We start from the raw sequence: 16,132 nt of genomic DNA, 5'->3' as shown, positions 1-16,132 counted from the left end.
TGGGATTCCAAGACCCTCAGTTCCATGACCCTGGAGGGGGGCACCCTGGGCTCTACCTCTGAAGTAGCCACCAGCTCCAGCCCCAGGCTGGACCAACCTTGGCCTTCAGGCACTGGGGCAGCTGAGAGTCTAGGAGGGTTGGGGGGGGTGGAGCTCTGACTTCTTCCACCCACTCCCATGATTCAGATCCTGGAGGGGGGCTGTCCTGGGGTCTGCCTCGGCCTTCACCCGGGGTCCTAACAAAAGAGCCCAAGCACCCGGCGAAAGAAGCTTCTGAACTCCGTGTTGAAGACCGTGTAGATGACGGGGTTCAGGGCACTGTTCACGTAGCCCAGCCAGGTGACGGTGCTGACCAGCCTCCGGGGCATTGAGCAGGCTGGGCACAGCGCTCGGGTCACGTGGACCACAAAGAAGGGCGTCCAGCACACGAGAAACGCACCTGCAGAGCACGGGTCCTCCGTGAGCCTGCAGCTGGACTCTGCCCCCCACCCCCCACCCCGCTGCCCTTCCCACCCTGGTTCAGTAACCCCCAGCCCCCTCCTCTCTCCTCCAAGCCACGCCCCCCCCGCCCCGGGAGCGGCCACCCACCGACAACCACCGGCAGCACCCTCATGGCCTTCCGCTCCCGCCCGGTGATCTTGGCCTGTCTCCTCGGGAGCCCCGACGGCAGCGGCTGGACCGGGGGCTGGGCCGGGGCCGGGGCCGGATCGGACCCGATCTGGCTGGGGCTGGGGGAGCCGGACCCCGCCAGGCCGGGGCCCTCTGGCTCCGGCCCCGGGAGCCTCCGGCGAGGCCAGGCCTGGGGAGGCCCGCTGGGCCTGCGGATGGCCCCGGGCCACATGCTCCGACGGAGCTTGGCTTTCCGAGCCGCCTCCCAGCTCCGAAGGCGCCGGAACATGGCGCAGTAGAGGATGAGCATCAGGGGGCAGGGCAGGAAGAAGGAGCAGACGGATGAGTAGACCACGTAACTCCGACTCTCCAGCTGGCACACCCCGGGGCGGCGGCGGGGCACGTCGTTGAGGCCGAGCAGCACTGGCGAGGCCACCGCGAAGGACAGCGTCCACACGGCTCCCAGGAGCACCAGCTGCCGCCTCCCCAGCTGCTGCCGGCTGTAGTTCAGGGGGACCGAGACGGCGATGAACCTGGGGGAGGCCCGGAGCTGGGGGGAGGCAGGAGAGAGCCCCCTCCTCCAAGGGAGACCCAGAAAGCTGGGGGGGGGATGGAGAGAGCCCTCAAGAGCCCTCTCCTCCAAGGAGGCCCCAGAGCTGCCCTCAGCTAACACTTGGGGACACCCCAAGGCTTACCTGGTTGCCAGGGCAATAGGGTTTCTCCTGGGGGTGGGAGTAGGGGAGAAAGGGAGAAGCTGACTGGGGAGGCCCACCTGTCCACGCTGATGGCACAAAGGTTGAAGATGGAGGCTGTGCAGAGCATCACATCCATAGTCATCAGGGTGTCACACAGAGCAGAGCTTAGAGGCCAGATGCCACCCTGGAACTGGGAGAGGTAGACAGAGGTCTGAGGTCCTTGGCTTAGGCTCTGACCCCCCCCCCCCCAACACATGCATGCACAGTGGAACTGGAACTGTGTGTCTGCACCACCCCCCCTTCAGGTTTCTCCTTCCCAAGAGTCCAGGCCAGTTCAGAGCTTAAGCCATGAACACAGGGGTGGAGATTTGGGCCTACTGGGATGGAAATGACCAGGAAACCCCTATCCCCTTCCTCTTCTTCCCTCACTCCTCCCGGTCCCTGGTCCCTCCCCCTCTTCCAGCCTCTCTCCCCTTGCCTTTATCCCTTCCTGTCCCCCATCCCCTGCCTCTCTCCCTCCTATCTCTGAATGTTTTCCAATTACATGTAAAGATAGTTTTTCACATTCATTTTTATAAGATTTTGAGTTCCACATTTCTTCTTCTCTTTTCTCCCCTTCCCCAAGACATCAAGTAATCTGATATAGATGAACCATGCACAATCATGTTAAACACATTTCCATATTAGTCACATTATGGAAGAAGAATCAGAACAAAGGGAAAAAACAAAGAAATAATTTTTAAAAAATTAAAAAAAAGTGAAACTAGTCTGCTTTGGTCTGCCTTCAGGTTCCACAATTCTGTCTGGATTTGGATCTGCCTCTGAATTCTTTCTGTGATCTTGGTCACTGTTTCTTTGGGAGGAGGCCTCCTGGGAAATGGACTTGTGGGAGTGTGGGGCAGGGCTGGCTGGCCTCCTCCTCCCTGACCCATTAGCATCTAAAGCCCACTGTTAATGGAGGGGCCACTAAGTGACTTTGGGTAGTAGAATGAGCCTCACAGTAGGAATCCAAAGATTTGGCTTCTGATCCTGGCTAAGGTCACTCTGCTGAGTTGGAGGTCTAATCAGCTCTGGGCCTCAGTTTTTCCAGTTGCTCCTTCATTCTAACTCTATCTGAGTCCTTGGAGGTCTTTGAACCAAATGATCTCTAAGGTCTCTTAAAATTCAGCATTGTTTCTAGCTCTGGAAATTTCTGACAAAGGATCCAAGTGCCTGGAAAGTCTTCTCTTCACTGTAAATCTGTAAATGTTGGGAGCCTCAGCAAGACTTTACTTGACATCCCCCAAAATGAAATACTGATTCTCCCTTCTCTATCCTTTCTCCTGGAGATTAGAGGCTTAGAGGGCAGCACATAGACATCAGAGTTCAGTGACTCCCTCCCCAGATTAGTCTGTCGTCATCACCCAACCTTCATCCTGTCCTTCACCCCACCGGTGATGCTGGGAGAGCAGGAAGTGTCCAGGGATTGCTTTAGCCCCATAGACCTGATAACCCCAGTGAAAAATAGATTGAGAACCACCTCAATGGGAAACCACAAAGACTGAACTCAAAGCCTACATGAACTTGGAAGTCTCAACCTTCCATCTGGAAAACCTTTCAAGTCTTTTGTCTCAAGAGTCAATTCAGCCCCTTTCCTCCTTTTCTCAGTCTGCCCCACCCCAATATTCCTTCCTCAGAAGGTGGGGAGCCACCCATCTCAAACTTGAAAAAAGGAGGTGATTGGAAGGAACTATGCCTTCAGTATCCCTCTTGTCAGTTCTGGTCACCCATTCTCCACCGGGTTTTGTTTCTCTTAGGTTCTTTTTTCCTTTCCCTTTGCTGTCTTCTGGAACCTCAGTCTTCCTTCTTTCAGAGCAGGAGATGAGAAAAATCACGATTCTCATGTCCTGTCTTGGCATCCTTGCCCCAACCTTCATTACATTGCACCATATTTCTGAAACCAGGATAACAACATGGATCGCTTGCTCAGATCTATGAGCTTTAGGGGCTGAGGGCTAGGGAGGTTAACTGACTCATTGGATAATGTAGACTGGCCAATCAGGATCCAAAACCATTTTAATGGGTTAAAAAAATGGGTAAATTGAATAGGAAGAAAGACTAGGTGAGAAATTCTTGGTCCTTTGGGTTCAATTAGTTTCACAGGAGCAACTGAGGCAAGGAGAAAACTGCTCCCTGTAAACACCTTCTGAGAGACCTCTCAGCATATTCTTTGGGCAGAGCCAGACAGGAAGTCTTTTGGTTGCTCAGATTTGAACTGATAAAGATTAATGAGGAGGATGTCTTAAAGTCTAAGCAAATCTCTCTCACACACACCCATTCCCTTTCACTCCCCTCCCCACTCTTCCTCTCTCTCCATCCCTCACCCCTCTCCTGTTGCTCCCTACATCTCTCTGCCTGTTTCTCTCCTCCCCATCACCCTGTCTCCCTCACTCTCCTCATCCTCTCCATTCTTCTCGTTTCTCCTGACATCTCTGCATGTCTGTCTCTTTTTTCTTTCTCTCTGTTGACTTCCTCAGTCTATTGCAATGTCTTGTTATCTTCTTTCACCTCCATCTCAGGAACCCAGGACTGGTAGATGAGTCTGTAGGACTAGGGAGAAGGAGGAGGGGAGAGTGGCCAAAGGGTAGGGCGGTGACAGGTTCAAGTTCAAGAGATGAAATGTGGGCGAAAAGAATTAGTTTAAGGAGGTTAGAGGAAAGCTGGACCATGCAAAAAAAAGGACAGGGTTGCTAAGGAATGAGAGGCGAGGTCAGTGGGACAAGAAGTGTGCCAGGCTGGGGTTGATAGAGAGCTCCCAGGCGGCAGGAAGGGGCGAGCAGGACCCTAGGTCTGGAGAATTGCAGTAGAAGGTCCAAGAGACGGACAACGGAGCTGAAAGAATGATAGTGGCGGTCCTGTAGTCAAGGGAGGAGAGAAGCATCCGAGTCAACAGGGCAGGATCAGAGGAGAGGGCGACCGTAGAAGGGCGGGCAGTTTCTAAGGACAAACCGAGTCAGGGGGCGTCCTCACCTCGGAGTACACGAAGAGGGGAAGCACCAGCAGCGCTAGCAGCAGGTCGGCCGCGGCCAGGCTCACGATGAAGAAGTTGGTGGGGGTCTGCAGGGCCCGCTCCGCCGCCACGCTCACACACACAAGCGCATTGCCGGCCAGCACGCTGACCATGAGCAGGATGCCCCCGACTAGGGCGCCCACGTGCAGCTCGGGGGCCCCCAGGTCCCCTCGGCCGCTGCCCAAGAGCCCGCTGGCATTCCAGGAGCTGCGGTTCCCCAGCATGGTCCAGGAGGCCGCTTCAGCACCGCGGACAGCGCCAATGCCCGGCTGCCCGGCCCGGGGCGCGGGGCCGCATTCCGGGACACCGGAGCCCGCGAGCCGTCCGAGGGAAAGAGGAAGCCTAGGGGCTGGGACCCGGGCCGGGCGACCCAGCCTCCGGCCCCAGAGTCAAGGAGTTCTCCCTGGAGCCGAAGTGGCGTCCTTGACTGCAGAGCCCCGCTCCCCCGCTCCACGCGGACAGAGCCCCGCCCGGGCCTCGCCCCTTCTCGGCCACGCCTTCTCTGGGCTCTGAGGGGAGCCCCGCCACACACACACACAAACACGCACGCGCACACCCCACCCCGTGCCCCTTCCTGAGTCCCACCAGTCACTTTGCAAAGATGGCAGAAAGGAAGGCCGGGACACCAGATCCTTTTCCTCCTAACATAGAGGAGTCGAGGCTGGGGTAGACCTTGTTCTGAAGTCAGGGTCCATGTCCTGTCAGTGCCACATGTCCTCGGGGACACCTCGGGAAGTACCCATTTATGTATTAGATCCATAGCACAAGTGGGGAAATGAAGGCACCTCGAGCCCAGGGTGCTATTAGCCAGAAAACCTAAAAATGTTGGTCAGTGGTTTCTGTCCTGCCTGACTCTTCGTGGCCCCAATTGGCAAAGATCCTGGAGCGGTTGGTTATTTCCTTCATCCACTCGTTTTACAGACAAGGAAAATGAGGCAAACAGGGTTAAGAGACTTCTGAAAATTCAAGGGATCTTGCTATAGCTAGGAGGCATGTTTCTCAGGCTTAGCTGGGCTAACCTGGCATTTGGCACTTAGGAATCTGTTCAGATAGATGCAAAATGCAGTCTGTTTTGTGCCCAGGTCTGAGGGGTGGGGGAAAGTTTCAAGGGATGAAGGCCCCCTCAGAGAAAGCCCAAGTACTGTCACCCCCCCACACACACACCCTCCAGGCTGAGTCTCTCCTTGCTCCCCTGAGGCCACAGGGATGGTCCCTTCACTCAGCCTACAGACTGAGAGGCTCTTTGCCACCAGGAAGTCTGGGATTCTCCTGGACCTCTCCTAGGAAGAAGGAACCTTACCCTCTGTGAACCTACTCGACTATAAACTCTCTTGAGGGCAAGCACCTGCTCCTAAAAATGATAGCCACACCCTTGACTCTTCAACAATGTGCCCAAGCCAGGCAGGCCTCCTGGCACCTTTGCTTGGTTTCATCCTGGGCCCCCAGGCTGGAGGTGACCTCCCTATTCTCTCAGTCCTTTCTCCATCTTTCTAAGGCATCCTCTCCTCACTGCTCTACTGACCAAAAGCTTTTCTTTGTTCATTCCTTCTAAAGTAAAACTCAAAGGGCCTGGGGCCTGTGGTCTGGTCCCTCTCCCTCTTAGGGGTTTATTTCTGATGGTTCCATCTCACAGACTGACCCCAGTTGGACCCCTCATGACCCTGTTCTCATCTTGCCCTGCCCTGCCTACTCTAGCAGCATCTCCTACCTGGGGCTGTGTCTCTCCCCCAGGCTTCCTGCCTGCTAAGCTGCTCTCTTCCTCCCCTGCCTTGCCAAGAGGCCTTGGGCTGCTCTCCCTCTGGTCCCTCACACTGCATTGGCATCAGATTTTGTATGATTCTCCTCTCCCTTTTGAAACCATAAAGGCATAGCAAGCTAAAGACTGAGCAGGTCTCTGGGCTCCCCGCTTAGAGATTCCCAGAAGCTTCTCCAGCCTCTACCTCCCAGCCTGCCTGCCCCAATCCCGCCAATCTGGCCTTTGGGACCAGGAAGGGATGAGACAAGACTGGGTGGGGTCATCGATCCACAGCTGCTCGAGGCCAGGCACCGGGCCGGCCGGGATGACAGGGATGACAGCTGGAGGGGTGGCCTTGACCTTCCCGGCCGATCGATGGCCCCGGATCTTCTGTTTGCAAAGTCGCCGGGGCGGAAACTGTGGAGCCTCGGAAAGGGCACGGGGCGGGCATGGGGGGCGGGGAGTAGGGGAACCCTGGCGCCCCAAGCCTCCGCCTCCGCCCTAGAGGTCCGGGGCCCAGGGGGATTTATACCCGGCGGGCCCTGGAGCCCGTCACTGGGGTCGGACGGTCGGCTCGAAGGAGAAGGCAGAGGAAGAGGAGAGGACAGAGGCCGGACGTTTGGAGCCGAAATTTCACTAGGTCTCGTCCAGACTCGGTGAGCAGCGGTGGGACGGCGGGAGATGGGAGCTGAGTCGGATCTGGAGAGCAGCCCGCGACTGCCTAGGGAAGCGTCCTCCCGCTCTCCTGAGTGTCTCTCCCTTTGTCTCCTGGTCTGTCCCTCCCTGTGTCTCTAAGCCTTTGTCTCTTCCGATGACTCCCGGTCTCTGTGTCTCCAGGTCTCGGCATCTTCCTTTGTTTCCTGATGAGCCTGTCCCTCTCTCTCTCCGTGTCTCTCGGTCTGTCTTTTCATGTCTCTGAGTCTCTGTCTCTCGCCCTGTCTCCGGGGCTCTGTCTCTCTCCAGTCTCCCTATCTGTTTCTCCCAGTGGCTTCTGATCTCTATCTCCCCCTCGTGTCATCGGGCCTCTCTCTGTCTCCCGATGTCTCTCAATATCTCCCGCCCCCTGAGGCCTGTGGGTCTCGGTCTCAAGACAAATCAAATGGCCTTTCTCGGCCTTCCTGCCCCTCTCCGCTAGTGGGTCTTCTCAGGCTCCCTGTCTCTCTTGACTCCTCATCTCCCTGGCTCTGACGGCTCGTCTCGGTCTGGGATGTCCTTCTCGGCCTCTACATCACTTCAGGGCTCTGTCCTGCCTTTGCTGCCTCCGTTCCTGCCCCTCAATCTGGCTCCACACCTCGGATCTCAGATCCCAGACTTTTGCCGGCCAGCTCAGTCCCTCTAATCGCCGACTCTGCTTTTCTCTTGTCTTCCTGACTCTGTGGATCAGAGAGCTCGGCTGCTTGGATATTTCTACTCTCCCTTAACTCCTGCCCCTCAGCTCCCAGTCCCCATGGCCAAAGGAGTCTGGGCCCTGGCGATCCTCGCTGCCTTCTTGATCCAAGGGTCCTCTTCGATCCCAGATCCCCAGAGGTGAGCCTCCCAGCCCCACCTTGGTCCCCCAACTCCAGGGTGCGGGCTTGGCAGAAGTGAACAGCTCCTTGGCAAGGGTCTAGGGTCGCCCTCTCTTTCCCTTCCTGGGTTGTGTCCAGGACAGAGGCCGACTGGTCTGACTTGGGCTCACGTGAGCCTAACAGTATCCAGACCCTTTGGGATGGGGTTGGGGGGAACGGGGCCGGACCTGGGAACCTAGATTCACGGTCAAGCAAAGCACAAAAAGTCCAAGCTACACAATCACCAAGATAATTACTGTTAACTCCGAATGGGTTTCCTTCCGCCCTCCACCTGTCTGGGTGGACTGCAGCTAGGCTTTCAGGTGGAATGGTCGTAGATGGGGTTGGTTGAGGCTCCTCCAGTCCATCGCGGGGCTCTTAAATCCTCGAGAGGTGAACACCCCGCCCAGAATCTCCTCCCTCGTGGTTTCCACCACCCCCCACCCCCCCACTCCCGCAGGGCTCAGCGCCACATGGACGGCACCTTCACCAGCGAGTTGAGCCGCCTTAGGGAAAGCGCTTACGTCCAGAGCCTGGTCCGATCGCTGGTCGGCCTGGGGCCCAGGTAGGCTCTACCCCGCCGCTCCGGGCGTTTGGGGAGGGGTGAAGAGAGTTGAGGGAAAAAGAAAAGACAAGGAGGGGCAGACCGAGGACTCTATATTCAGTCCGGATTCCAGTCCCTGCCTCCCTCTCTCCCCAGGACCCAGAGACACTCGGACGGCACCTTTACCAGCGAGCTCAGTAAAATAAGAGGGACCGCCCAGGTGCAGCGGCTCATCCAGCAGCTGGTGGGGAAGCGCAGGTGAGAGCCACGGCGCGGGGGGGAGCGGCAAGGAAGGGGGGGTGTCTCCCGTGCCCCCTCCTCCGGCCCGCCACCCAAGCCTGGGGGGTTTACATGCGTACTCACCGTCCCATTCTCTCACTCGCCCCACCTCAAGCCTAGCACTTCCAGGTATCTCCAAGACTCTGATTCCCCCGCAACTTTTCTCTTCTTTTTTGGCGGGGAAGGTCAGTCAGAGTGCCAGAAGAGGCCCCTGGAAGGAATTCCAGTCGAGAAAATGAGTCCCTGGGTCCCTCCGAGAACGATTCACTTTGCCTGAAATGGTTACGGCTATGCTTCCCACAGGACGGGTAAATGACGCCCCGCCCTTCTTCCACTGGTCGCAAATGGGGACTTCTACCTCAACCCCCTTCCTTCCTCCCCAAATATCATTCTCAGGACCACAAGTCCTAAGTCTCGAGGGAGCCGGTGCTGATTTCCCCCAGGATTTCTGGGCGGGTGGGCCTCAGTTTCCCAGCCCGTCTCACAAGGCCCTCCTGTGACCTCTTCTCAGAGCAATCCTTCGTGGGACATCCACTGAGAGTTCCTGTCTCTTGCTTTACAAAACCATTCTGTGGCCTGAGGCTGAACCTGAAAGGAAAGAAGCCTTTGCCTGGGAGGGGTCCCAAAGCCAAAGAAACTGGCTGTGATTCAATAATAAAGGAGCATCTGATGCACAGAGTCGGCCTGGTGTTCCCTGGGGAAAACATACTGGGGATGCAGGGGAGGTGGGGGCGGGGAAGGGCCAGGTCTCCTGGAAGCAGTTCCAAGGAGCAGAAGGCTTGGAAACAAGAATTTTTATACTCCCATCCCCTCTCCCCCTCCTTGAGGTCAATTCCTAATGCTGAGAATGACCGAAGCACAAAGGACAATGTCGGAGGATGAGAAGCCTCCTGGGGTTCCTTCTGCTCACATCGCTTTCATCATGGCTTGAGAGCAGTATCCAAGCACAAGGACTGTCCAAGGCAGGAAAGGTGATGCTTCTTTGGTGCTGGAAGAAAGCAGGTTCAGAAGCAATAAGGGAAGGTGCAAGATCAATATAGATTTCAAATGTCTGGGAAAATGGGCCCCGACTTTCTGGAGGTCTTCAAGTTAAGGCCAGTGACCTAGGGATGCTTTCTTGGTGTGAGTCAGGCTAGAGGACTCTGGGGTCGCCTTGGGCACTAAGATTCTGGGATGTTAAGGAACTGGTGAGGGGAAGACCTCTTCCCCAAGACAGAGCTCACTGGCCCCACCTATCCCCCTACTGCACACCTCACCGGCATTAGTCCACAGAAAAGATGTGACAAATCCCCTTCCTCGCCTGAAATCCCTCCCCATTCCTGAGGGTTCACTTACTAAGTGGGGAACCACAACCACTGAAGTTGCTTAGTTCCCTAAGCATATCCCCCAGTTTTCTCTGGGAGACCAGTCCATAGGGGCAGGAGCTTCAGAACCAGAGCTGGAAGGACCTTTAGGAAGCCCAACTTATTGGGCTGCTGCCTGCCCCTACAACAGTTTGCCACCCACCCACCCCCTTGGCTCCTGGTTTGCCCTCTTCGACTAAGCAAACTAGTGCTCACCTCCTCCATAAGACAGCTGCTTGTAGTAGACTGCAAGATTATTACGAATCAACAGTGTGGCAAGGCAGAGCTCAAAGTGGATGTCACCTTAGACTCTCTGATGTCAGAATAGGGAGACCCATGGTCAGATATCAAACACAGATACACTACTGACTTTACCTTGGGAAATCTAATGTCCAATTGTGGCTCTCCCAAGGTCTTGTAAGCAGGAACTCTCCCCACCCTCCACTGCAATTCTCAGACAATTTCAGGCAAACTACTATCCAGGCACATTTCTACCATTTTAGACTTAGGAAAGTGAGTTTTTTGGACCCAAATATCCTTTCCATCGATTCCTGCTAAATTCTTATTTCATTCTCCCCTCAAGTTGTTCAGCTTTGTATCAGTGACTGTACTACTGAAACAAGAACTGGCATTCAGCCAAGTTTTCAGGCTTGCAAACCAGTCTGTATCCACTATCCCCTGAATGAGGACTCTACGGGTGATTGCTCCTTTTCACTGGGCAATAAGGCATCTGAAACCTGTCTGCAAGTCGCAGTAGGCTGCCAATAACCTTGAGTGTGAGAATCAATAGTGGACCACCACCCCCCAAAAAAGTAAACAAACCTAAAAAAGGGGGGGCAGCTAGGTGGTGCAAAGGATAGAACAGTGGCCCTGGAGTCAGGAGGACCTGAGTTCAAATCCAGCCTCAGACACTTCATAATTACCTAGCTGTGTGGACTTGGGCAAGTCATTTAACCCCATTGCCTTGCAAGGAAACAAAAAGATTGGATCAACAACCCCCACTGCTAAAGGGCTATTTGAGGCCTTTCTGGACAGATTTGAGGTCAGGACAGCAGATTTTCAAAATTTTAAATTTACCTAATCTTCCCAAAATGAAAATTTTCCATATTTAAAAGTAGAAAAAAAAAAGATTGATCCAAGTCACTCCACAAATCTTTATTATATGTATTAGTTTGTCTTTTTTAAAAAAAGGATATAATCAATTCAAAAGTTACTTTAAAATCAGTTTTGTTGCCTGTTTCCTTTTCAATTTCTTTCAGTTCTCTTCAGTGCCTTTTTTTATTCCAAGCCCTAACTTTCTTCTCTCCCCTCCCAATGAAAAGAAAAACACATCCCCTGTAACAAATATTCTTAGTCAAGCAAAATAACTCTCTCCACTTGTCCTGTGTGAACAAATGTCTCATCACATCCAGGGGGCTTGTGGTCCAGAGATTATTGCAAACATAGTCCAAAGTCTTGCCAAATTATTTTTTTTCTTTAGGATCATTCTTAGTGCATAAATTGTTCTCCTGGATCTATTCATTTTTTTTTGTTTTTGTTTTTGCAAGGCAAATGGTATTAAGTGGTTTGCCCAAGGCTACACAGCTAGGTAATTAAGTGTCTGAAGTCAGATTTGAACTCAGGTACTCCTGATTCCAGGGCCAGTGCTCTATCCACTGTGCCACCTAGCCACTCTATTCATTTACTCTTATATCAGCTCATAAGTCTTCTTCCCAGATTTCTCCATTATTTTCATTCCATGATATTCAAAGACAAAGATCTGTCTGCCCATCCTCCAGTTCTTTATCACTGAAAGGTCTTGTGTGTGTTATTTCTTCTCTACTCGGGAAGGGAAGATGCTATCTCTGTACCTGAACTGGAAGGGAGGGTGGCATCTCCCCTCAAATAGCTGCAGCCAAGAGGTGCAGTGGATAAAACCCTTGTCTGGAGATCCGGAAGACTCATTTTCCCAAATTGAAATGCAACCATGGACAGTTTAGCTTTGTGATCCTGGGCAAGTCACTCAACCTTTGTCAGCTAGATGGCAAAGTGGGTAGAGCACTGGCCCTGATGGTAGGAGGACCTGGGTTCAAATTTGAATTCAGACACTTACTAGCTATGTGACCCTGGGCAGGTCACTTCACCCTGATTGCCTCACATCTAGTTCCTTTCCAGTCTTCCTGATCCATATCTGGCCACTGGACTCAGATTCTTCAGGGTAAAAAGTGAGGTTGGTGCCTTAGCACAGGCCCCCACCCCACCCCCATCCCCCCACTTAAATCCAGTTCACTTGCATGTCATGGCATTGATGTCAGGGTCTTCTTTGAGAAAGAACAACAAACCTCAAAACAGCAGCAGATTTCAATCTTTCTGGAAAGGGATGAAGATTGAAGGACTTGGGGAAAGGGAGTGAGAACTTGGGCACTCTTTGGTCCCTTCTCTGGAAGCCCTATAGCTCTCAGAAGAGAATCCTTTAGGGAGTGACTGAACAAGGGCACCACCTTCTGGAGCCCTCGTGGTGGGATTCCTTCCACCTGCTTTTGCCCCTTTGCATTTTCCTGCTGTACCTCAAGGTCTGCAAAATTCTTCACTAAGCCTTTCTCCAGGCTTGAAACTCCATTGGCATTTTTTAAACAATAGTTTTTCAGATGAAGAGAATATTAGTTGCACCTAAGTTGGTGTTTTTGCTCTAGAAAAAAGAGTCTCAAGGTGGGGTTTGTGACCTGACTTTCTGTGATTACTGTTTTGGGTAAAGGATGCATTTTGTTAGAGTGCACACTACACAGCACTTTAAGGTTTGAAAACCACTTTACAAATATCTCTGTCTTTTTTAAAAAAGATTCTTTTAAAAATATTTTGGAAAGGTTTTATTTATTTTGCAATTTTACAATTCCCCCCCCCCCAATCTTGCTCCCCCCCCACAGAAGACAGTCTGTTAGTTTTTTTAAAAATATTTTGATAACTTTCAGTATGGCTGCTTTTTAATCCTATGTCTATGTAATGCCAAAGTAAACCCTATTTGGAATTTCTCACGTATCCCAAATGCTCAATCTGTCACTCAACAAGCATTTTTTAGGGTTTTTTGTTCTTGCAAGGCAATGGGATTTTCTTTTGTTTTTGTTTTTTTTTAGGTTTTTGCAAGGCAGTGGGGTTAATTGACTTGCCCAAGGTCATGCAGCTAGGCAATTATTAAGTGTCTGTCCACTGCGCCACCTAGCTGCACCCCCAATAAGCATTTCTTAAAAAACTTCAATGAACCAGGCATAGCCTGAGTGCTGGGGATACCCTGGAAGGCAAAAGACAATCCCTGGTCTAATGGAGAGACCATAAACCAGCTAGAGATAGGACAGATGGGAGCTCTTCATAAGTACATGGTGCTAAGTTGCATAGTGGATAGAGCACCTGTCCTGAAGTTAGGAGAAACTGAGTTCAAATCTGACCTCAGGCACTTAATAATTCCTAGCTGTTTGACCTTAATGCCATTGCCTTGACCCCTCCCCCAAAAAGAATATGGTGGTTCTGAGTCCTAAGAATCAGAAGAATGGGATGGGAGGGGAACCTATAGGAGGGCAGCCAGGACATGTTCTTGACATCAGAACTGGAAAAAAGTTATATTCATTGAATACCTGCATTATAAAATAAAGGAAGGAGGCAAACATAAAGTTTTTTTTGTCAGCAAATGCTGTGAAAGAAAATACAGACTACAAGAAACCTCAAGAAAAATAAAATTACTTCAATCTGGATCCAGATTATGGGCAGCTAGGTGGTGTAGTGGATAGAACATTGGACCTGAAGTCAGGAGGACCTGAGTTCAAATTTGATCTCAGAGTTTTGACCCTTACTAGCTGTGTGACCTTGGACAAGTCACAACCCTGAATGCCTTGCATCCAGGGCCATCTCCAGTTGCCCTGATTCATATCTGGCCACTGGACCCAGATGACTCTGGAGAAGAAAGTGAGACTGGTGACTTAGTACAGGCTTCCTCCCTCAAATCCAAGTCATGTGATTGTCATGGTTTTGTTCAAGAATGAAGGCCAAACATCACCATCAGTTCCTTCTCTGAGGATGGATGGTATTTTTCATATTAAGTCCTTTGGTCCTACATAATAAGTGTATTGCTGAAAACAGCGCAGTCATTTAGAGCTGAACATATTATTTCATTTCATTCTGATAAACAGCAACACAAGTACATTTGATTTCCTCATCAGCTCATGTAAGTCTTTCCAGGTTTTTCTGATAATATCCTATTCATCATTTCTCATAGCAGAATAGACTTCCATCATAATCACATACCACAATTTGTTTGGCCATTCCCCACTTGATGGGCATGCCCTTCAATTTCCATTTCTCTGCCACAAAAAAAAGAGCTTCTAGAAATATTTTTGTACATTTAGGTCCTTTTCCCTTTTTTTTTTTTAATCTCTTGGGATACAGACCTAGCAAGATGTGCATGTTTTGATAGGTGCCCTTTGAGTATAGTTCCAAATTGCTCTACAGCTTGCTTGAATTAGTTCACAATTTCACCAACAATCTATTAATGTCTCATTTTTTTCCACATTCCTTCCCATTTTGCTATTTTCCTTTTCTGTCTTATGAGCCAATCTAATTGGTGTGAGGTAGTACCTCCGAATTGTTTTAATTAGTATTTCTCCAATCAAGAGTGAGTTAAAATATTTTTTTAAATATGTCTATAGATAACTTTGATTACTTCATCTGAAAATTATTCATATCTCTTGGTCATTCATCAGTTGGGGAATGGCTCTTTTACAATGACTCAATGTATGTTTGAGAAATGAGGCCTTTAATCAGAGAAACCTGCTTCAAAACATTTTTCCATGATTACTTACTGCTAACTGTATTCCCCTTTATCCTATTTGTCCCCATTTATTTCATTCTCTTCAAAAGTGTTTTGCATCTGACCACCGCCTCCCCCAATCTGCCTTCCTTTATATCACTCCCCTCACTGTCTGTTATGTCCACTTCCCCTTCTACCTTCCCGGTAGATAAGTTAGACTTCTATACCCAATTGAGTTTATAGTATATCCTCTTTGAGTCAATTCTGATTAGAGTGAGGTTCTCTCACTCCCTCTCCCCTCCCCTCTCTTCCCCTCCTCTGTAAAAGCTTTTTTCTTGCCTCTTTTATGTAAGTTAATTTGCCCCCATTTTATCTCTCCTTTTCCCTTTCTCTGTACATTCCTTCTCCTTTATTTGATATTTTTAGAAATTTCTTCATATTAAACTCACATCTATGCCTTCTGAATATATGTATATATATATATATATATATACATATATCATATAGATACACACATATACATCATTTTGAAAGGTGATGTCTTTTATAATCATGGGGTTTTTTCCTTTTAAAGATTTTATTTTGAATTTTTCAATTTTTCCCAATCTTGCTTCCCTCTCCCTCCCCCAACAGAAAGTAGTCTGTTAGTCTTGACATTGTTTCCATGGTTTACATTGATCCAAATTGAATGTGATGAGAGAGAAATCAGATCCTTGAAGAAAAATAAAAAATAAGAGATAGCAAGATTACATAATAAGATATCAGTTTTTTTTCCTAAATGAAAGTTAATAGTCCTTGGTCTTTGTTCAAACTCCACAATTCTTTCTCTGGATACAGATGATATTCTCCATTGCAGACAGCCCCAAATTGTCCCTGATTGTTGCACTGATGGAATGAGCAAGTCCATCAAAATTGATCATCACCCCCATGTTGCTGGTAGGGTGTACAATGTTTTTCTGGTTCTGCTCATCTTGCTCAGCATCAGTTCATGCAAATCCCTCCAGACTTCCCTGAATTCCCATCCCTCCTGGTTTCTAATAGAACAATAGTGTTCCATGACATACATATGTCACAGTTTGCTAAGCCATTCCCCCATTGAATGATATTCATTTAATTTCCAATTCTTTGCCACCACAAATAGGGCTGCTATGAATATTTTTGTACAAGTGAGGTTTTTACCCTTTTTCATCATAGCAGTATTTCTGAATCAAAGTGTATGCACATTTGTGTTGCCCTTTGGGCATAGTTACAGACTGCTCTCCAGAAAGGTTGGATGAGTTCACAGCTCCACCAATAATGCATTAGTGTCCCAGATTTCCCGCATCCCTTTCAACATTGATCATTGTTCTTTCTGGTCATATTGGCCAGTCTGAGAGGTGTGAGGCGGTATCTCAGGGATGTTAAGCTGTTAAGATGTTTTTAAAAGTTAGTTCAAATATGTGGTGTGTTTATGTGCATGTGTGTGTGTGTGTGTGTGTGTGTGTGTGTGTGTGTGTGTGTGTATTCCTTCTAACTGTCCTAATAATTAGAAAGTTCTTATGAGTTACAAGTATCATC

The 16,132-nt window shown here is 50.2% G+C and overlaps 1 protein-coding gene across 1 annotated transcript; it reads right to left on the bottom strand.

The window, feature by feature from the left end:
* Positions 1 to 236: 236 nt before the first annotated feature.
* Positions 237 to 4,577, bottom strand: DRD4 (dopamine receptor D4). Its single transcript, XM_074231619.1, has 4 exons — positions 4,314 to 4,577; positions 1,382 to 1,494; positions 589 to 1,142; positions 237 to 439 (listed from the first exon to the last, which is right to left on the bottom strand). Exons 1-4 carry the CDS (start codon positions 4,575 to 4,577, stop codon positions 237 to 239), a joined length of 1,134 nt encoding a protein of 377 aa, XP_074087720.1.
* Between the last annotated feature and the right edge of the window lie 11,555 nt (positions 4,578 to 16,132).

This window comes from Macrotis lagotis, chromosome 3 (assembly GCF_037893015.1).
Source record: "Macrotis lagotis isolate mMagLag1 chromosome 3, bilby.v1.9.chrom.fasta, whole genome shotgun sequence".
NCBI classification, from domain to species: domain Eukaryota; kingdom Metazoa; phylum Chordata; class Mammalia; order Peramelemorphia; family Peramelidae; genus Macrotis; species Macrotis lagotis.
The sequence above is the reverse complement of the archived record's forward strand: the minus strand, read 5'-3'. Positions and strand labels throughout refer to the sequence as shown.

What these genes read in the sequence shown, in the direction of transcription:
- DRD4 (XM_074231619.1), bottom strand. Translation starts at nt 4,577, where the DNA reads ATGCTGGGGAACCGCAGCTCCTGGAATGCCAGCGGGCTCTTGGGCAGC. An exon ending in CCCTCTTCGTGTACTCCGAG is followed by an intron (nt 1,495 to 4,313) that starts GTGAGGACGCCC and finishes TACCTCTCCCAG; the next exon opens with TTCCAGGGTGGCATCTGGCC. An exon ending in TGTGCCATCAGCGTGGACAG is followed by an intron (nt 1,143 to 1,381) that starts GTGGGCCTCCCC and finishes GGCCTCCCCCAG; the next exon opens with GTTCATCGCCGTCTCGGTCC.